The sequence below is a fragment of the Microtus ochrogaster genome, chromosome 4 (assembly GCF_000317375.1).
Source record: "Microtus ochrogaster isolate Prairie Vole_2 chromosome 4, MicOch1.0, whole genome shotgun sequence".
Taxonomy (NCBI): domain Eukaryota; kingdom Metazoa; phylum Chordata; class Mammalia; order Rodentia; family Cricetidae; genus Microtus; species Microtus ochrogaster.
This window is the reverse complement of record NC_022011.1, coordinates 41100494-41116187: the sequence shown is the minus strand read 5'-3', so window position 1 is coordinate 41116187 and position 15694 is coordinate 41100494. Positions and strand designations below refer to the sequence as shown.

Below are 15694 nucleotides of genomic sequence, written 5' to 3'. Positions count from 1 at the left end.
TCAAGGATGGCCTTGAGCTTCTTATACTCCTGGTAAGATTGCAATGTGCCACAACGTCTGCAGACTTCGTGGTGCCTGGGATCAAACCTAGAGCTCCAAGCACACTGTGCAGTCAGCCGTGCTACAGCCTGGCTCTATTTTAACACTTAGGTCTTTTTAAGATAGAGCTGAAAGTATTGAGAGTCCCCACACACCTCCTGCCTAGACACATGCACAGCCTTCCCTACAGGGCCACCATGCCCCAGGTGGCAGGTTTGTGACAGCTGCCATACTTCCACTAATGCACACCTAGCTTATACTAAGGTTCATGCAGGGAAATGTGCAAAAGCACAAAGTCAGCTACACTCAGAACAGCTTCACTCCGTAAGAATCTTCTAGGCTCTTCTTTTCCCCTTCTCTCTCCCTCAGCTCCTCAGTCACCAGTCTTGCTCCTGGTACTATAGCTTTGCCTCCTCCAGAAGCAGGAGCAGGACAGCGTGGACCTGTCCTGGGTGACTGGTGCTCTGCTAGAACACCAAGAGCAAGGGCAGAAGAAAGAGCAGCCAGCACACACTCACGCTGCAGCCCACAGAAGTCAGAAGGAAAGAGCAGCCAGTTCACACTCACACTGCAGCCCATAGACATCATAAGGAAAGAGCCATAGCAGTCAGGACAGAAAGTCCAGCAGGGAGGAACCCGGAGGCAGAGCTGATGCAGGGTGCTGCTTACTGCCTTGCCCCCCATGGCTTGCTCAGCCTGCCTTACTATAGAACCCAGGACCACCAGCCCAGGATGGCACCACCCACAATGGGATGAGCCCTCCCTCATCAATCACTAATTAAGAAAATACCCTACAGTGAGATCTTATTGGAGGCATTTTCTCAATTGAGGCTCCTCTCTGGTGACCCCAGCTGTGTCACGTGAAAGCCCCTCCTCTCTGGTGACTCCAGAGGTGACAGACACTGCCAGGACAAGAACCTTTCTGGATTCGGTTCTTCACGTAGTGACAAGTGACAAAAAGTTCTTCGTAGCTCACTTTTCAGCACTGAATAATATCTGGTTGTCTGAACGGACCACAGCTCATTCTTACATTCACCTGTGAAGGGAACACTTGTTGGCTTCCAAGTTTTAGCAATTATGAAGAAAGCTCCTAAAAATACCTATATGCAGGCTTTTGTGTAGACATGCTTTCAACTCACTTGGATTAATACCAAGGAATGTGATCGCTAGATTATGATAAGAACATGTTCAGTTTTGCAAGCAACTGACAAAATTTCTTCCAAAGTGGCCGCACCATTTTGTATTCCCACTAGCAATAAACAAGGCTTCCGAATGCTTTATGTATTTCCCAACACTTGGTATTGTTGATTTTTTGCCATTCTAATAAATGAGATACATCAATTTGACTTTTTTTCTCATTCAGGTGATTACAGTGATGTCTTCTATAAGCTCACGCTACAGACTGCCTTCCTGAGACACACCAAGGAGACTACAGAGATGAGAGAAGTCATACAGTCCCTTTCCGAACCTCCAACTTATACCCAGAGAATACAGACCTCAGTCAGTTTACTGAGCACACAACTAGCCAATCACAGCGCTCTGAATGCAATCATGATTGCTAGTGTTTTCTTTTGTTTGTTTTTATCCACACTTGGGTCGTTCTCTGCCATTGAAATAAACTGTACTTTTCCTGTTGGCACTGGGAAGCCCCAGGGTTTCTAGTTCTGATTCTGTAGGTGGGCAAATACATCCCAGTGGTAAAAGAAGTCAGGACAGACTTCCGTGTGTGTGTGTGTGTGTGTGTGTGTGTGTGTGTGTGTGTGTGTATGTGTGTGTGTGTGTGTGTGTGTGTGTGTGTGTGTGTAGGAGGGGGGATCACTGTGACATAGAGGTTAAAGTATGACAGGTGACTCCAGGCAAACCTCACATCTCCCTGATTTTCTGCATTGCTCCAGAAAAGTGTAGTCACCACTGCGGCCTTGCCTAGCCGGGAGCACTGTAGCCTTGCCTACCTGGGAGCACTGCAGACTTGCCTAGCTTGGGGGCACAGCTCTCACCAGGAGGTGGGATGGACTCAGGGGCTTTTTTGTTGTTTTGTTTTTTGTTCCCCCCCCTCCTCCCTGCAAAGTTGTGATTGGATGGTTGATAGCATCGTGGGACAGTGAGTTCATTCTGTTCTTTGGGGGGAACATCAGGATTCAATCAATGTGAAATATGACTGTTTTATCCCTGCTGGACCGGACAGGTGTGCTGAGTTGAGCCTTGAAACCCACCGCTAAACAACACAAATTCTGAAACATCCAAACCACACAGCCACTGTTTCCCACTGGCATGCTATTAGTCCTCAGGGGCTCAGCACACTGAACAATGCTGGAACTTCCCAAAGACAGCACTGTGGGGTCCTGTGACATCATCACAGTGCCTTCTTTTAGGTCCTTGTCAAAGCTCAAGGTCAGGCCAGCCTGCTCCTTCTACTCCTTTCGAACAGGGCAGGGGACTCAACGTCTTGCTGAGGGTGTAGCATTCTCAGAAGAGGAGCAACACAGAGGCCAGAGGGCAGAAAAAGGAACACAACCGAGAAGACTTCTCAGTATGGACGGGTACTTGTGCCAAACCGGAAGGCTTGAGTTGGACCCCCAGAACCCACACAGTGGGAGAAGAGAGCCAACTCCAGAAAATCGTCCTCTGACCTACACACACATATTAGATACAAAACTTAAAAAAAAAAAAAAAGAAGCCCACCCCCATGCTCTCCAGTATGCCTTACTTTGTTGGTAGCTCTTTCATAATCCTCACTCAGCCTTTCTTAAAACATCCTTAAAAACACAACTCTGCCTCAAAAAAAAGAAGAAGAAGAAGAAAGAAGAAAAATCAAACCTAATGTTTTATTTAGGGGAAAACGTTTAATTCACTAGGAAAGCAAAATGGGTTATAGCACAGCCCAAGCTTCATGTAAGGATGAGTACAACTTCTCTGCATCAAATGTTCTGAATGTGGAAATGGAAGCTGCCGCAGCCAGAACCAGTCCCATCTCAGCAGGTTCAGTGGTTACTGAAATGCCAGCTAAGGTGAGAGACTGGCTAAGGAAGGGGACAGCAAGACCCATGGTGACTGTCCCTGAATCCTGATATCTCCAGGAATTTCAGGTAGACAGGACCAGAGGAACCCAGGGAAGAACATGGAGGTCACAGTGCACACAGCCCACTCCCAGAACTTCTGCAACCCCTGTCCTTGGCCCTGAGCACTAACAGCACAGGAGGAGCGCTTACGTCCCAGCCAGCCAGCAGCTGGTGTTTGCTGCTCCCTCTGAAAGCCCTGGCGGTCAGGGGGTGGGCGATGGGCATGCTGCTGGCTCTGGGTCCCAGTGGCATTGAAGACAGTTTCCCTCCCCTCCGAGAGGCGGGAATGGGTGGGCTTACCTACTCTTGATTTTGTTCCTCCCCTTCATGGAAAGGGAGATAGAAGTCTCCTGCCCAGCAACTTAGAGAAAGTAGCCTCTGTGGGCCACAGGTCCCTCACAAAGGCTTTGATGGTACAACAACAAAAATATCAAGGGCAAGTTTGTCAGTTTGCTTACTTTCCCACAGCAAAAACCGTCAGCCCCACGGTGATTTTCTGTCTGGCGTAATGCTTTTCCAGCCGGGCTCTGTTGTAAGTGCCTTCCCACACAATCGGCGCCTTCCACGGGGTCAGCGTCAAAACCTCCGGGCGGTTCCTGGTGACAAAAAGGGCAACACTGTGGGTCAGAACCTCCATGCTAAGGTGAGAGACTGGTTAAGGAAGAGGAGGCTAGCAAGATCCTTGGCAGCTGTCCCTGGATCCTAACTGAAGCTTCATCCCAGAATGCTTGGCGAGGAGGTGTGACCTTCGCACGGGCCGCACTGCACATGCTCAGGCACCTTCTCAGATTTTCATGATAAGACACTGTCTACTCTTGTAGCCAAGACTGACCCTAAGCTCCCCCGTCAAGGACCACTTCATCTTCCAAGTACTGAGTACTTCCAAGTACTTCATCTTCCAAGTACTGAGGTTATAGGCGGGTACCCACAAACTGCCTTTAGGAGGTACTGGGAATAGAACTCAGGTCCCATGAACGATTATCCAGGCACCTTTGCGTTTCTCTCCAGCCCTAACTGACATGCTTGGGTTGTTAATTGCCCTTGAGAATATCATCAGGGCCTAAGAAGGCCCTAAGATGTGATGCAGGGGGATGAGAGAAAGGAGTTGGAGCTGAGAGACAAAGGCCTCTTCCTGTTTTCCCCATGCGGGGGGGGGGGGGGGCTGCTGGTGTCATCAGCCTGCAGGGTAACACACTCTGGAGATGTGTGTCCCTCCCTTAGGCTCGTAGGCTATTGAGATGTGTACCTGGAGACTTCTCCAGGAGACTCCTGCTGTGGGAAGAGAAAGCCATGTAACTGGTCACGGATATTGACAATTACATAGACGCACACGGAGCACGTCCTGCGAGTCTTGGCACCGTGTGTTTCTCTGAGGCAGGTCACATCTGGTCAACTCTACCCAGCAACTCATTAGGCAGTATTATCTGCCAGTGCTCTGAACCAGATCTGCAGGGGTCACATATGTCAACACCATGTGCAAGTAACTAATTGGCTCCTAGCTAATCAATGGAGGACTTGGAACAGGAAGGTTAAGTAATTAGCCTGAAGTCACACAGCTACTAAGGGGAAAGCTGAGACTCGAACCCAGAGAGTCCTTCTCTGGAGTCCAGTGCTTTGAGCCCCAGTTTCTACTGCTCCTTGGATGGACACTTGCAACCCCAGGTTTGCCTTTGTCCACGGTGGCTGCCGTGGCGTCTTGTCAGTACTGACGTGCTGAGCCTCTGTGTGGCTGTGTCAGGCACTCGCAGGCCTGGCTTTGTTGGAGCTCTCCTTAGCGCTTTGCCCTGGCGATATTTAGTCCTGTTGTCGTCTTGCTTTACTGAATGACAGGATTTCAAAACAAAAAAGGAAATAAACATACACAGATTCTATTTCTCAAACCCGGCATTTGTGAACTTCACCTCCCTCATGGACCACAGCCTTGTTTGCCGGTGGTAGTATTGGCCTGTCAAGGAAGGACGTCTCAGGAGCCGACCAAGCCAGCATCCTCAGTCAGTCCTGATGCTGCGTACGAGCCACAACATTATGTGCTATTGTATGAGCAGGCAGTAAGTCTCCTTAATGGAAAGAGGGGGCGGGCACACATTTAACGTTTCCTCCTGTGTACCAGGGGCTAAGAACAAGCCTTTCACTCCTGCATAGAATCTCAGCCCCAGCCACTGGCAGCACCCACTTTACAAGTGAGGCCGTGAGGGGAAGGGACTGAAGCCAGACTGAAGTTAAGCACTGGCCCACAGAAATGACACCTAGTCCTTCCCTTTGAGAACCCGAGTCCCAGTGAGTGCCCAACCTGCTGGCACCCTCAGCCACATGGCCTCTCAGGCCCCACCTTCTAGAAGCCGAGTAAGAATCCCAGCGATCACTTCGGATACTTGAGCAGGAAGACAAAACAGCACTATTAAAAATTAATGCTAAATTAAAAATCGAAACATTCCACTTCCCAGCAGTTAATTGCTGGGTTCCACTGACAAGCCCAGCATGTTGGCCACCCTTGACTGAGAAGCCAGACAGCCTCGAAGTACAGGTGAGGAGGTGGTGGGAGGATGAGGGGGAGGCCAGCTTCCAGGAGCAACCTGTGCAGGAGGCAACTTAGTCATCAAATCCTGCAGCCCCATCCCCCAAGGAAACTACCGCGATACTATCCTATCAACTGCCTTAGCCTAGATCAAACAGAGTTCTAAAAGGAGGGAGGAAAAGTATCTTCCTTCTGAATGGGCACTCAGCACCGTGTGACCTCAGCACCCAGACCCCTCACTGCCTTCCTTCTGAATGGGCACTCAGCACTGTGTCACCTCAGCACCCAGACCCCTCACTGCCTTCCTTCTGAATGGGCACTCAGCACTGTGTAACCTCAGCACCCAGACCCCTCACTGCCTTCCTTCTGAATGGGCACTCAGCACTGTATGACCTCAGCACCCAGCTCCACCACACACAGCAAAAGCATCCAGAAAAATCACAGAGCTCCTGGGGGGGGGGGGGAAGAATGGGTCTAGGGAGTTGGTTTTTAATTGCATGTCTTTATGCACAGGGACATTAATGGTGGCCAGAGGAAGTATTAAAATCCTGTGAATTAGGCCAGCAAGACACCTCACCAGGCAAAGACACTTACAGGAACCCTGACAAGGAGAGACTGATTCCCCAGAACCCACAGAGCGGACGGCGAGAACCAGCTCCCACTGGCTGTCCTCCGACTTCTCCATGCTCATAAGTAAGGCAGTATTTAAAACTCTTAGGAACCACATAGTAGACTGAAGAAAAGATGCGGGACAGCATCACCCAAAGAGCACGGCAGCCTGAGCAGGGGTGTGGCTGCGGAGTGGAGAGAGCTGCGGAGAGAACTGGGAACAAGAACTGATAAAAGGAGGAAGCCGTGGTGGATGAGGAGCAGCTCTTCCACGCTCAGACTGACTGTTTGCTGCTGAGACCAGAAGTGAGAAACAGGGCGAGGTGGAATTGAGAAATCCGTGTAGGTCACATGAAGCAAACAGAGATGGCAGGCAGGCAGGCAGGCAGATACAGGTCAGGGCTGGGAGAGTCAGCGTCTCCAGGCTACCGGATGCCAGGAAGTGGAGAGAGGCATAATGGAAAACAGAGCACGGAGAATCTGCCATGTGGAAATACGCAGAAACTCCTGGGCAGGAAGACGGAAAGCAGGCATGGTGATGTGGAAATACGCATGCCCGGCTGTGTACTGGCTCTGCGGGAGTTCACAGGGAGGTGCACATTCATGTGACATAAACATGCACATTTACTCATTCATTCTTTCACCGTTCCTCATCCATGAAATAGATTTTGGAATCTTGAGAAGGTTTCAATGTGATGGCGGTTCAAGCCAATACTCTTTATTTGTGTGTGCATATGTAGGTGTGTGTGTGTATCTGTGCATGTGTGTGTAGATATGTGTATGCATGTGTATGTGCGTATATGCATGCTACTGCATCTGGCTTTGCATGGCTTCTATGGAGCCAAACTCCAGTCCTCACGCCAGCATGGTGCCAAGTCCCTAGTTGCTGTTTTGTTCTAAAAGCCGGTTTAGGCTAGTTTCTGAAAACATGCGTAGGTAATGACTACGAGTGTGGAAATCCAAGCTACCATACCCTAATTTCTGAAGAACACTGGTTGTTTGCTTGTGTGATGGGTGAACTCACGGCCCTGAATTCCTCAGCTCAGGAATCCTATGCCGCAGAGTTAACCGAATCTACAGAGCGTCTCCTTGGCCCACCCCAGACCCTGCAGAGGTCTACGTGGCCTATGTGCTCTCCCTACCACTGGCCATTTCTTGCTGCAGTTACCACAGTGCTCAGTCCGTTTGGTTCCAAGTACCCAGACCGCAGTCTCTTAGCCCAAGTCCACGGATGAAGGTCTAATGGATGCTAAGACACCCCTCTCCCAGGGGACCACACTTGGTGTGCCCCAACCCCGACTTCAGCACACAGTCTCTGTCCTTACTTTGGGCTAAACCAGTCCCACAGCGGAAGCTCTTCACTGCTGTCTTCATTTCGCACCTTTTCTCTCCCTCCTTCTAGGGCTTCTTCTCGATAACTGTGGGTCCTGTGTACAAAGAGAAAGAGGCCAGGTGAGGCCAGGTGAGGCCAGGCGGCTGGCGGCGGGGACTCTTTCGAGACTCCTGGCTCAGGAGAATGCATCACTCGGGGCACTAAACGCTGATTCTCATAATCCAGGCAAAGGTGCAACATCTGTCTCTCTCGTCACTGGTCAGCAGTTAGGTTTCAATGACCCTGCAACCCTCGGTTATTCCAGGAGTAGAACATCGCTCCAAGGAATGAATGTCCTACTGAAATGTCTATTCTGAAATTTAAACTTCAGTCTTAACTTCACCCTTAACTGGAGAAAGGGAACTGGAGGGAGGGAGAGAGGGAAGGAGGGAGGAAGGAAGGGAGGGAGGGATGGAGGGAGGGAGGGAGGGAGGCAGGCAAGCGGACTTGGAAGCCCACCTGCAAGGTAGATTCCTCTGAACTAGAAGGCTCCTTCAGTCCAACTGCTTGTCAGGAAAGCCTGGTAATCTGAGTCTGACCTCCAGAACCCACAGTGGGAAGACAGAATCGCTGTCTCCTGAAAGTTGTCTTCTGACCTCATGTGTGCTTGTGGCAAGCATGTATCTGCATTCATGCACAGGTCACACACACACCACACACATACTCACATCACATACACTACACACATACATTCACACACATATCACACATCCACATTCATACACACACATCCACATCACACACATCACCCACACACACACTCATCACACACATACACACATCACACACACATCACACAATCATATGTATATACATCACACACATATAAACACTATACATATATATCACACATAAATACACACACATATAAACATCACACAGCCACATACACACATATACACATCGCACACACACATCATACAGAGCACACACACAATAACAATAGAAATTAAAAACAAAACAAAAGAGACTCCTTGAATGAGTTCAGCAAGCCAGAGAGAGTGATTGAGAAAGCCATGGCTGAGTGTTAGGGATGGACGGATGGACCCATCCCGACCCCCTTACCTATTGTTAAACCAGTTCGGGAGCCACCATTCCCTCGGGCTGCTGCTGTCACCAACCTCTGGGGTTCTAGGAAATGTAAAAGAACAGAAACACTTTTAGAAAACAAGGCGGTCCCCAGCTGGATGGAGGGAGTTTCTAACATTTTTTTAAGTGTCCAATACGACTATTAAAAGTGAACAGGGAGAAGCAAAAGTGTAAACTACAAGGGAGGGACAGACCCAAGGAGCCTCAGCTGTCCCCTTTCAGGAAGCCCCCAGCACTCTGTTCATCCCTGGGCCCCCTGAAGGATGAGGGGCAGGAACAATGATAGGGACCAATCGGACACACAGCCTGGGGTCCAGGGCTCTGCTTGCTAACGGAGTACCTGTAGTGATGATCAATAAAACAGCACACATGTAGGAGCTCGGTAAAATGAACATGGCTGTAATGAGGGGTGATCTTTTTAAATTATCTATTTTTATTTCATGTGCATTGCTGTTTTTGCCTGTACATATGTCCATATAAGAGTGTTGGATCCCCTGGAACTGGAGCTACAGACAGTTGTGAGCTGCCATGTTTGTGCTGGGAATTGAACCTGGGTCCTCTGGCCAGTGCTCTTAATCACTGAGCCATCTGCCCAGTCCTTTGGGGGTAATCTTAATTAAACAACAACAACAACAAACCATGCACTGTCCCAAGAACGATAGTGCAAGTGTGCATGCATGCATGCATGCATGCGTGCATGTGCCTGTGTGCGTTATGAAAGGCCAGTCTGAGAAAAATCCCAGTTGCCCAATCAGCGACAGCTTTGGGAAGTCCGAGGATTGCCAAAGGAGAAGTTAGAGAACCAGTTAAAACCAGCTTAGCCCCAACTTGAGACAGTTTGAATATTCTCTCTCACTGTGAAAGTTTCTAATTTGGGGTCTCTAGGATGAGAAAAAGGGGGACGATGGATAAGGTGGCAAGGTGACCCTGAACAGGGACACAGTATTAATGGGGAGAGGGGTCTGTTGTGCAGCTGAGGCTAACCCTCCCACTTGGCCTTTGCCGAGATGACAGGCGCACTGCACCCTTCCTGGTTACGAAACCCGCCACAGAGGTCATCGGGAGGTGTCTTCGATGATCAATGACTAATGGCGTGGTTATAGGTGGGAAACAACGCAAAAATGAAAATCACAGGAAATAGAAAGGCCAGCAAGATGTCTCAGTGAGTAACGGGGCTGGCCACCAAGTCTGAGGACCCGAGTTCAATTCCTGGGACCCAGAAGGTGGAAGAAACATACCAAGATATCATCTGATCGTCACATGTACACACGCATGCCCACAAGCATGTGCACACACAGACACCCACACACAACACAGACATATAAATTTTTAAATTCCCTGGTGGCTGGGAATACTGCTCTGAAGGCAAAGCACTTGTTTCAGAGCATGGCGACCTGCATTCTGATCCCCAGCACCACACGGGAAGTCAGAGAACGGCATACATCTAGAATCCCGCTCTCAGTGGGGATTCTGGGGGCGGGCTAGCCAGCCAGTGTAGCCAAAAATGACAATCTCTAGGTTCAGTGAGAGACTCTGTCTCCAAAACTCAGAGAATAACGGGGAAAGATCCTCGAAGCTGTCTTCCGGCCCACGCTGGTGCACACACAGGCGAGCACACCTAGACACATGTGCATAGGAGTGCACATATCACACACACCAACCCCCTCCCCCTGATTTGATGACTCCAGTATGGATTTTCATATGACCGTGACCATCCCAAATAAAAGTTTTACATTTACTCTCATTTTTCCAGCTGAGGTATGGGTGTAGTGGGCTTGGGCCTGTGGCCAAGGTCCCTGAGCAGGTAAGGAAACACTTCAGATGTAATACCTGGGAATGATTTACACTGAAATGAAGGCAAGCAGTTAAGAACAATTTGTTCTGAGCTTCCTGGCCACTGTGCCAAAGACAGGAAAGTAGAGCTTAACATAGCTTCTCCCTCAGTCCCTCACCCAGGAATACAGGCACTTGCTAAACACCCAGCTGCCCCATCAGACAATAATGATTCCCAGATGACACCATTTGAAGAGTCACCTGATCAGAACTCAGGACAACGATTCCCAGATGACACCATTTGAAGAGTCACCTGATCAGAACTCAGGACAAAGCATGTTACTATTCTACAGAGACCAGTCTGGGGACTGGCAGAGTACAACCCTGAGCCCAGGGTCCTAGGTATCTGCTTCCTCCTTGCCTCTCTCTTCGCTGCCCCTGCACTGTGGCCTGAGCACCCCTGCGGCTGGCACGTAGAGAACAGCGCGGGTGGGAGACCAAGTGATGGAGGCGCCCGGAGTTCGGAGCACTTACTTTGTGTGGTATATCCACAAGAAGGAGCCTTCTGGGCTGAGGGCAAACAAGAAATAAAACACGTCACCTTACTTTTACTTCTCAGAGAGGCTTCACTGCCTTCTCACTCCTCCCAGGCCTCTCCTTCCCTTGAGACCAGCGGCAAATGCCCTGGGGATTCCCACAGCACCACCAAGGATGGGAAGGGACTTCTGGCCATCTCAATTCCTGTTTTTTGCTTTGGGGATCTCCCCTCTAGCCCCCCTTCTTTCGTTTGAGGTTCGTCAGCTGTTACAGACAGGAAGGTCCTCTTCTAATGCATTCTCCAACGCTGGGCAATGAGGAAGCCCGGGTAGGTGGAAGCATCGTTGCCAGCCACCCCACACTGAGGATTTATCCCTCAACCCCCGTCCTCAGGAGGCAGAGACTGGGACATTTAGCTCAGATCCCTTCTGCAGAGCAGACCCAAGGGTGTCGCTTTAACCAGCCAAGGCAATGAAGCTAACTTGATGCCTGGAAGCAAGGTCGGGACTTTAGGGGATTACCTCCCTTCCCTCATTCTCTAAGTACTTGCCGGTTAAGTCCTCCAAGAGTGAAGGCACTCATTGCTAGCCAGGCAGACCCATCCTTGCCCACGAGTGCTATACAATGTAACAGAAAAGGCAGGCCAATTGTGCGCCTACTTAAGTCACTAACCAAGAAGTGCGGGCAAGCATAAGCAGGAGCCCTTCTCAGGAGGACCTGGAGATGGCAGCACATTCTGAAGGACGAGGAGAAGTTCACCAAGGTGAAAGACATGAGATAAGAGTGTTCCCCAAGAGCAAACAGTATGCAGAGGCCCTGAGAAGGACGCATCCACGAGGAAATGGGGCCAGAGCTTGTGGGACCTTCTGGGGGTTTGCTGAGCAGAACTGTCAGGAAGCCAATGTGGAAAGTGTGGCTGGAGAGCAGAGCTGTAGGGGTGGTGTGTGGAGCAGTGGAGCAGCTAGGTGCAACACTGGCCAAGACAGCCAGGGCTCATGATGGTGCTGACCAGAGAGACTTCTGGGGATAGAAACAACAGATGGGTATGGCGGCTTGAAGCCTGTCAATCCAGCCTTGGGCGGCAGAGGCCACAGGTTGGAAGCCTCCCTGGTCTGCACAGCAGTGACCAGTCAGAACTACATATTGAGAAGCTGTCTCAAGAAAAGAAAAAAAAGTGACAGGACTTAGTGCCATTCAGAACCATTCACTGTGTAGAGACACTGTGCCCAAGTCCTACGCCTGACTTTGCTCATTCGGTAGATTCTACCAGGATCTCTTTGGCCTTCATCTCTTCTCCCCTCCTCCTCCCTGTGCTCCAGGAAGCAAGACCTACCTTTCTGCCCTCTTACCCCCCCACCTGCCTTCCTGCCCTCTTACCCTCCCCCCCAGCCTTCCTGCCGTCTTACCCTCCCCCCAGCCTTCCTGCCGTCTTACCCTCCCCCCCAGCCTTCCTGCCGTCTTACCTCCCCCCCCACCTTCCTGCCCTCTAACCCCTCCAGCTTCTCCCTAGACCTGCACTCTAGGACCAAGCCTTAAAGTTCCTGGCTCCTAAGCCAGAGGATAGACGTGGGGCCCGGGTGAACTCAGCCAGGTACTCTTCCAGGCAGTTTACATCAGTGGCTCAGGGAATCCTCTCACCGCAGCCACTCCTCTGCCCCACCCTCACCCTGAAGAGCAGGGGCAGTCCGGGAGCCTTCTCAAGGTCATTCTGCTAATGAAGTACAGAACCCCCATATCTGAGCCTTGGGAGTAACTAACTCTACATCTTGCCATAGGAAGGCAAGGAGGGGGAGGAGACAATCCACAGGGGGAGGAGACAATCAACAGGGGGAGGAGACAATGAACACGGGGAGACAATGAGGAGAAAGAGGAGACGTGGGAAGGAGGAGACATGAGAAGGGAAGGGGACAAGAGAATGAAGAGAAGGGGCAGGAGAATGGGGAAATGAAGGGGAGACAGGAGGAGAGGGGGAGATGATCCAAATTCAGAGCCCTGCCTGGCATTCCGGGTCCCCAGCTTGTCGTGTTACATCTCTTTAACAGCCTTCCTTCTAACTCCTTCTGTCCTCTCCCAGAATCTTTCATCGATAACCACACTGAACTGACACCCAGAGTCGCTCGCACTTTACGGTTATCCTAAGAGCAGGTGTTGGACACAGCCTGGAGCTAGGCACATGCTCAGTAACTGCGAGCCACCTTTGTCATCTCCTTTGTCATTGTTCCCGCTCAAAAATATAGCACTGTATTTTCAAACAGCTTCAAATCAAATGCGTCCCTGTGTGATTCATTCTCTCTCTCTCTCTCTCTCTCTCTCTCTCTCTCTCTCTCTCTCTCTCTCTCTCCATTGTTAAAAATGTTTTAGGTATTTTTGCCTGCATTCACATCTGTGCATCACTCCTGTTCCTGGTGCCCATGGAGGCCAGAAGGTGTCAGATCTCCTGAAATGGGAATCAAACCTGGGCCATCTGAATAACCCTGAATCATCTCTCTAGCCTCTAGTATTAATTTTTGAGATAGGATTTCACTTGAGTCCTGACTGGCCCTGTAGGCAACATTATTTTTCAATGATTTATTTACTAGTTGCTGGGTGCGGTTGCTTAGCTATATTTAAATCCCTTCGAGCATAGAGCCACATGCCTCTCTACAGTACACTGCATGGCCAGTTTGGACAGTGGCAGACACCTGCTTCCTCTCAGAACTCCTGCAGAAAGTCAAGTGAGTTCATGAGTCAGAAACAAAGTATCTACAATGTCAATATCAAACAACTGCCCTGAAAAGCAGCCAGAACCTCCTCTACTGTCATGCTCAGAACAGGTTCCTGGCAGCACAACATAGCTCTCCTGAGACGCCATGCCCATACATGCTCTTGAGCCTTCATTTTTCGTGTGTGTGTGTGTGTGTGTGTGTGTGTGTGTGTGTGAAAGAGAGAGAGAGAGACATGTGTGCAGTGCCTCTAAGGGAGACACACACACACACACACACACACACACACACACACATTGTGTAGTGCCTCTAAGGGAGGGAGGGAGAGAGAGAGAGGGAGAGGGAGAGAGAGAGAGAGAGAGAGAGAGAGAGAGAGAGAGAGAGAGAGAGAGAGAGATACATGTATGCAGTGCCTCTAAGGCTAGAAGAGGATGCTGAAGCCCCTGGAACTGTGAGCTGCCCAATGAGGGTGTTGAGAACTAAACTCTGGAAGAGCAACAAGCGCTCTTAACCCCTGAGCCCTCTCTCTAGCCATCATGTCTTCATTCTATGAGCCATTCAAAACACAGAGGCACAGTTAAAGTAGACAACACCAAAGCCCATCGAATCAAACTCAAGTTTCAGAGCTTGCCGGCTATCCAAACAAGTATTCCAGCCCCGGGGGGCACTTGTTCTCTTGGACAACTTCAGCGGCTGGAGTCACCACTTCTACCCGCCACAATCTTGATGCCATGTTTTGCCCATTGGTGCAAATACTGCTACTGTGCAGTGAATGCCTGTGGCCACCCTAACTGTGTCTGTTGAAGCCCTGTCCCCAGAATGACACTGGACCTCTGAGAAATAACTAGGTTTAGATAGGCATTTAAATAAAGGTGGGACCTCATGATGGATTTAGCGTTTTTATCAGAAAAAACAATTACAAATTGCTTGTTCTCCGTAAAGTATGGGCCAAGGGAGACGGTCACTAGCTGTTTGCAAACCAAGAAAACTTCACTTGGGCACTGAGTCTCTGGCCTTGAGCACACTGAGAAGTAAGTTCCTGTTGTCGCCCAAGTGTGTGATGAGTGTTGTTAATGACGGAACAGGAATGTTTCTTGCTCATCTAAGGCGTAGGTACTAAACCACTGCACAGTCCAGGCAAGTACCCTACCACTGAGATGTGGTTTTTGTTAATCCGTTTTTGTTTCTGTTTTTAACATAATGCCTTATTCTGTAGTGCAGGTGGACCTTAACCTTACTATGTAACCCAGGTTGGTTCCAACTCACAGTGATCCACCTGCCTCAGCCAGTCAGGTGTGGGAACTGCAAGCATGACCCAACCCCCTGGGATGTTATCCCCATTTTTACAGGTCGGGTACTGAAGAACAGAATAGCTGTGTAGCTGTCCCAAGGTCACACACACACACACACACACACACACACACACACACACACACACACACACACACACACACACACACACACACACACACACAGGCAGTAAAGGGAAGTCTGGGACACAACAGGCAGTCTGGTTTTATGATCCAGCCAGGATGCTCTTCAGCCCCCGAGAGCCTAAGGGTCACACCCAACAAGTGAATCATCCCTTTCTTAACTAACTTCCTCAATTCAAAGGACCCACTCTCCAGACGTTTTAAGTGGGTCACACGCTAGCTTGTCCTGTTTTTTCTCAAACTTAGCTACTCAGAATGAAACAGCAGAACATCCTAGAAGTGGTTACATATCCGTCACCCCTTTGAACCTGTATCTTTTGCATTCTGGCTGGAGGCTGCCCCTTCTAGGCCTGTACCTATGGACACAGTTGCTTTTCTGTAGCCAGGGGAGGTCTGCTGGCTCATCCAACTTAGAAATCCAAAATTCTGAAAGAGGTAAATCAGATGTTAACCCAAAGCACCAGAACTCCGAGGCCACTAAAACATCTCCACTGTGAAGATGGCCATCTCAAGACAGGTCCTACAGTTAAAACATCCCCACTGTGAAGATGGCCATCTCAAGACAG

The 15694-nt window shown here is 49.9% G+C and overlaps 1 protein-coding gene across 2 annotated transcripts in view; it reads right to left on the bottom strand.

Moving 5' to 3' along the window:
- LOC101983312 (N-acetyllactosaminide alpha-1,3-galactosyltransferase-like) overlaps positions 1-15694 on the bottom strand; it is a 77643-nt gene that overhangs the window by 4165 nt on the left and 57784 nt on the right. Inside the window, exons 3-6 of one of the 2 annotated variants that reach the window (XM_005345979.3) lie at positions 10991-11026; positions 8660-8725; positions 7548-7649; positions 3557-3694 (exon numbers count right to left, since the gene is read on the bottom strand). In XM_005345979.3, the coding sequence (XP_005346036.1) occupies positions 3557-3694; positions 7548-7649; positions 8660-8725; positions 10991-11026 (342 nt within the window). The remainder of the gene's footprint in view (positions 1-3556; positions 3695-7547; positions 7650-8659; positions 8726-10990; positions 11027-15694) is intronic. The other variant, XM_026778863.1, reaches the window with a different exon arrangement.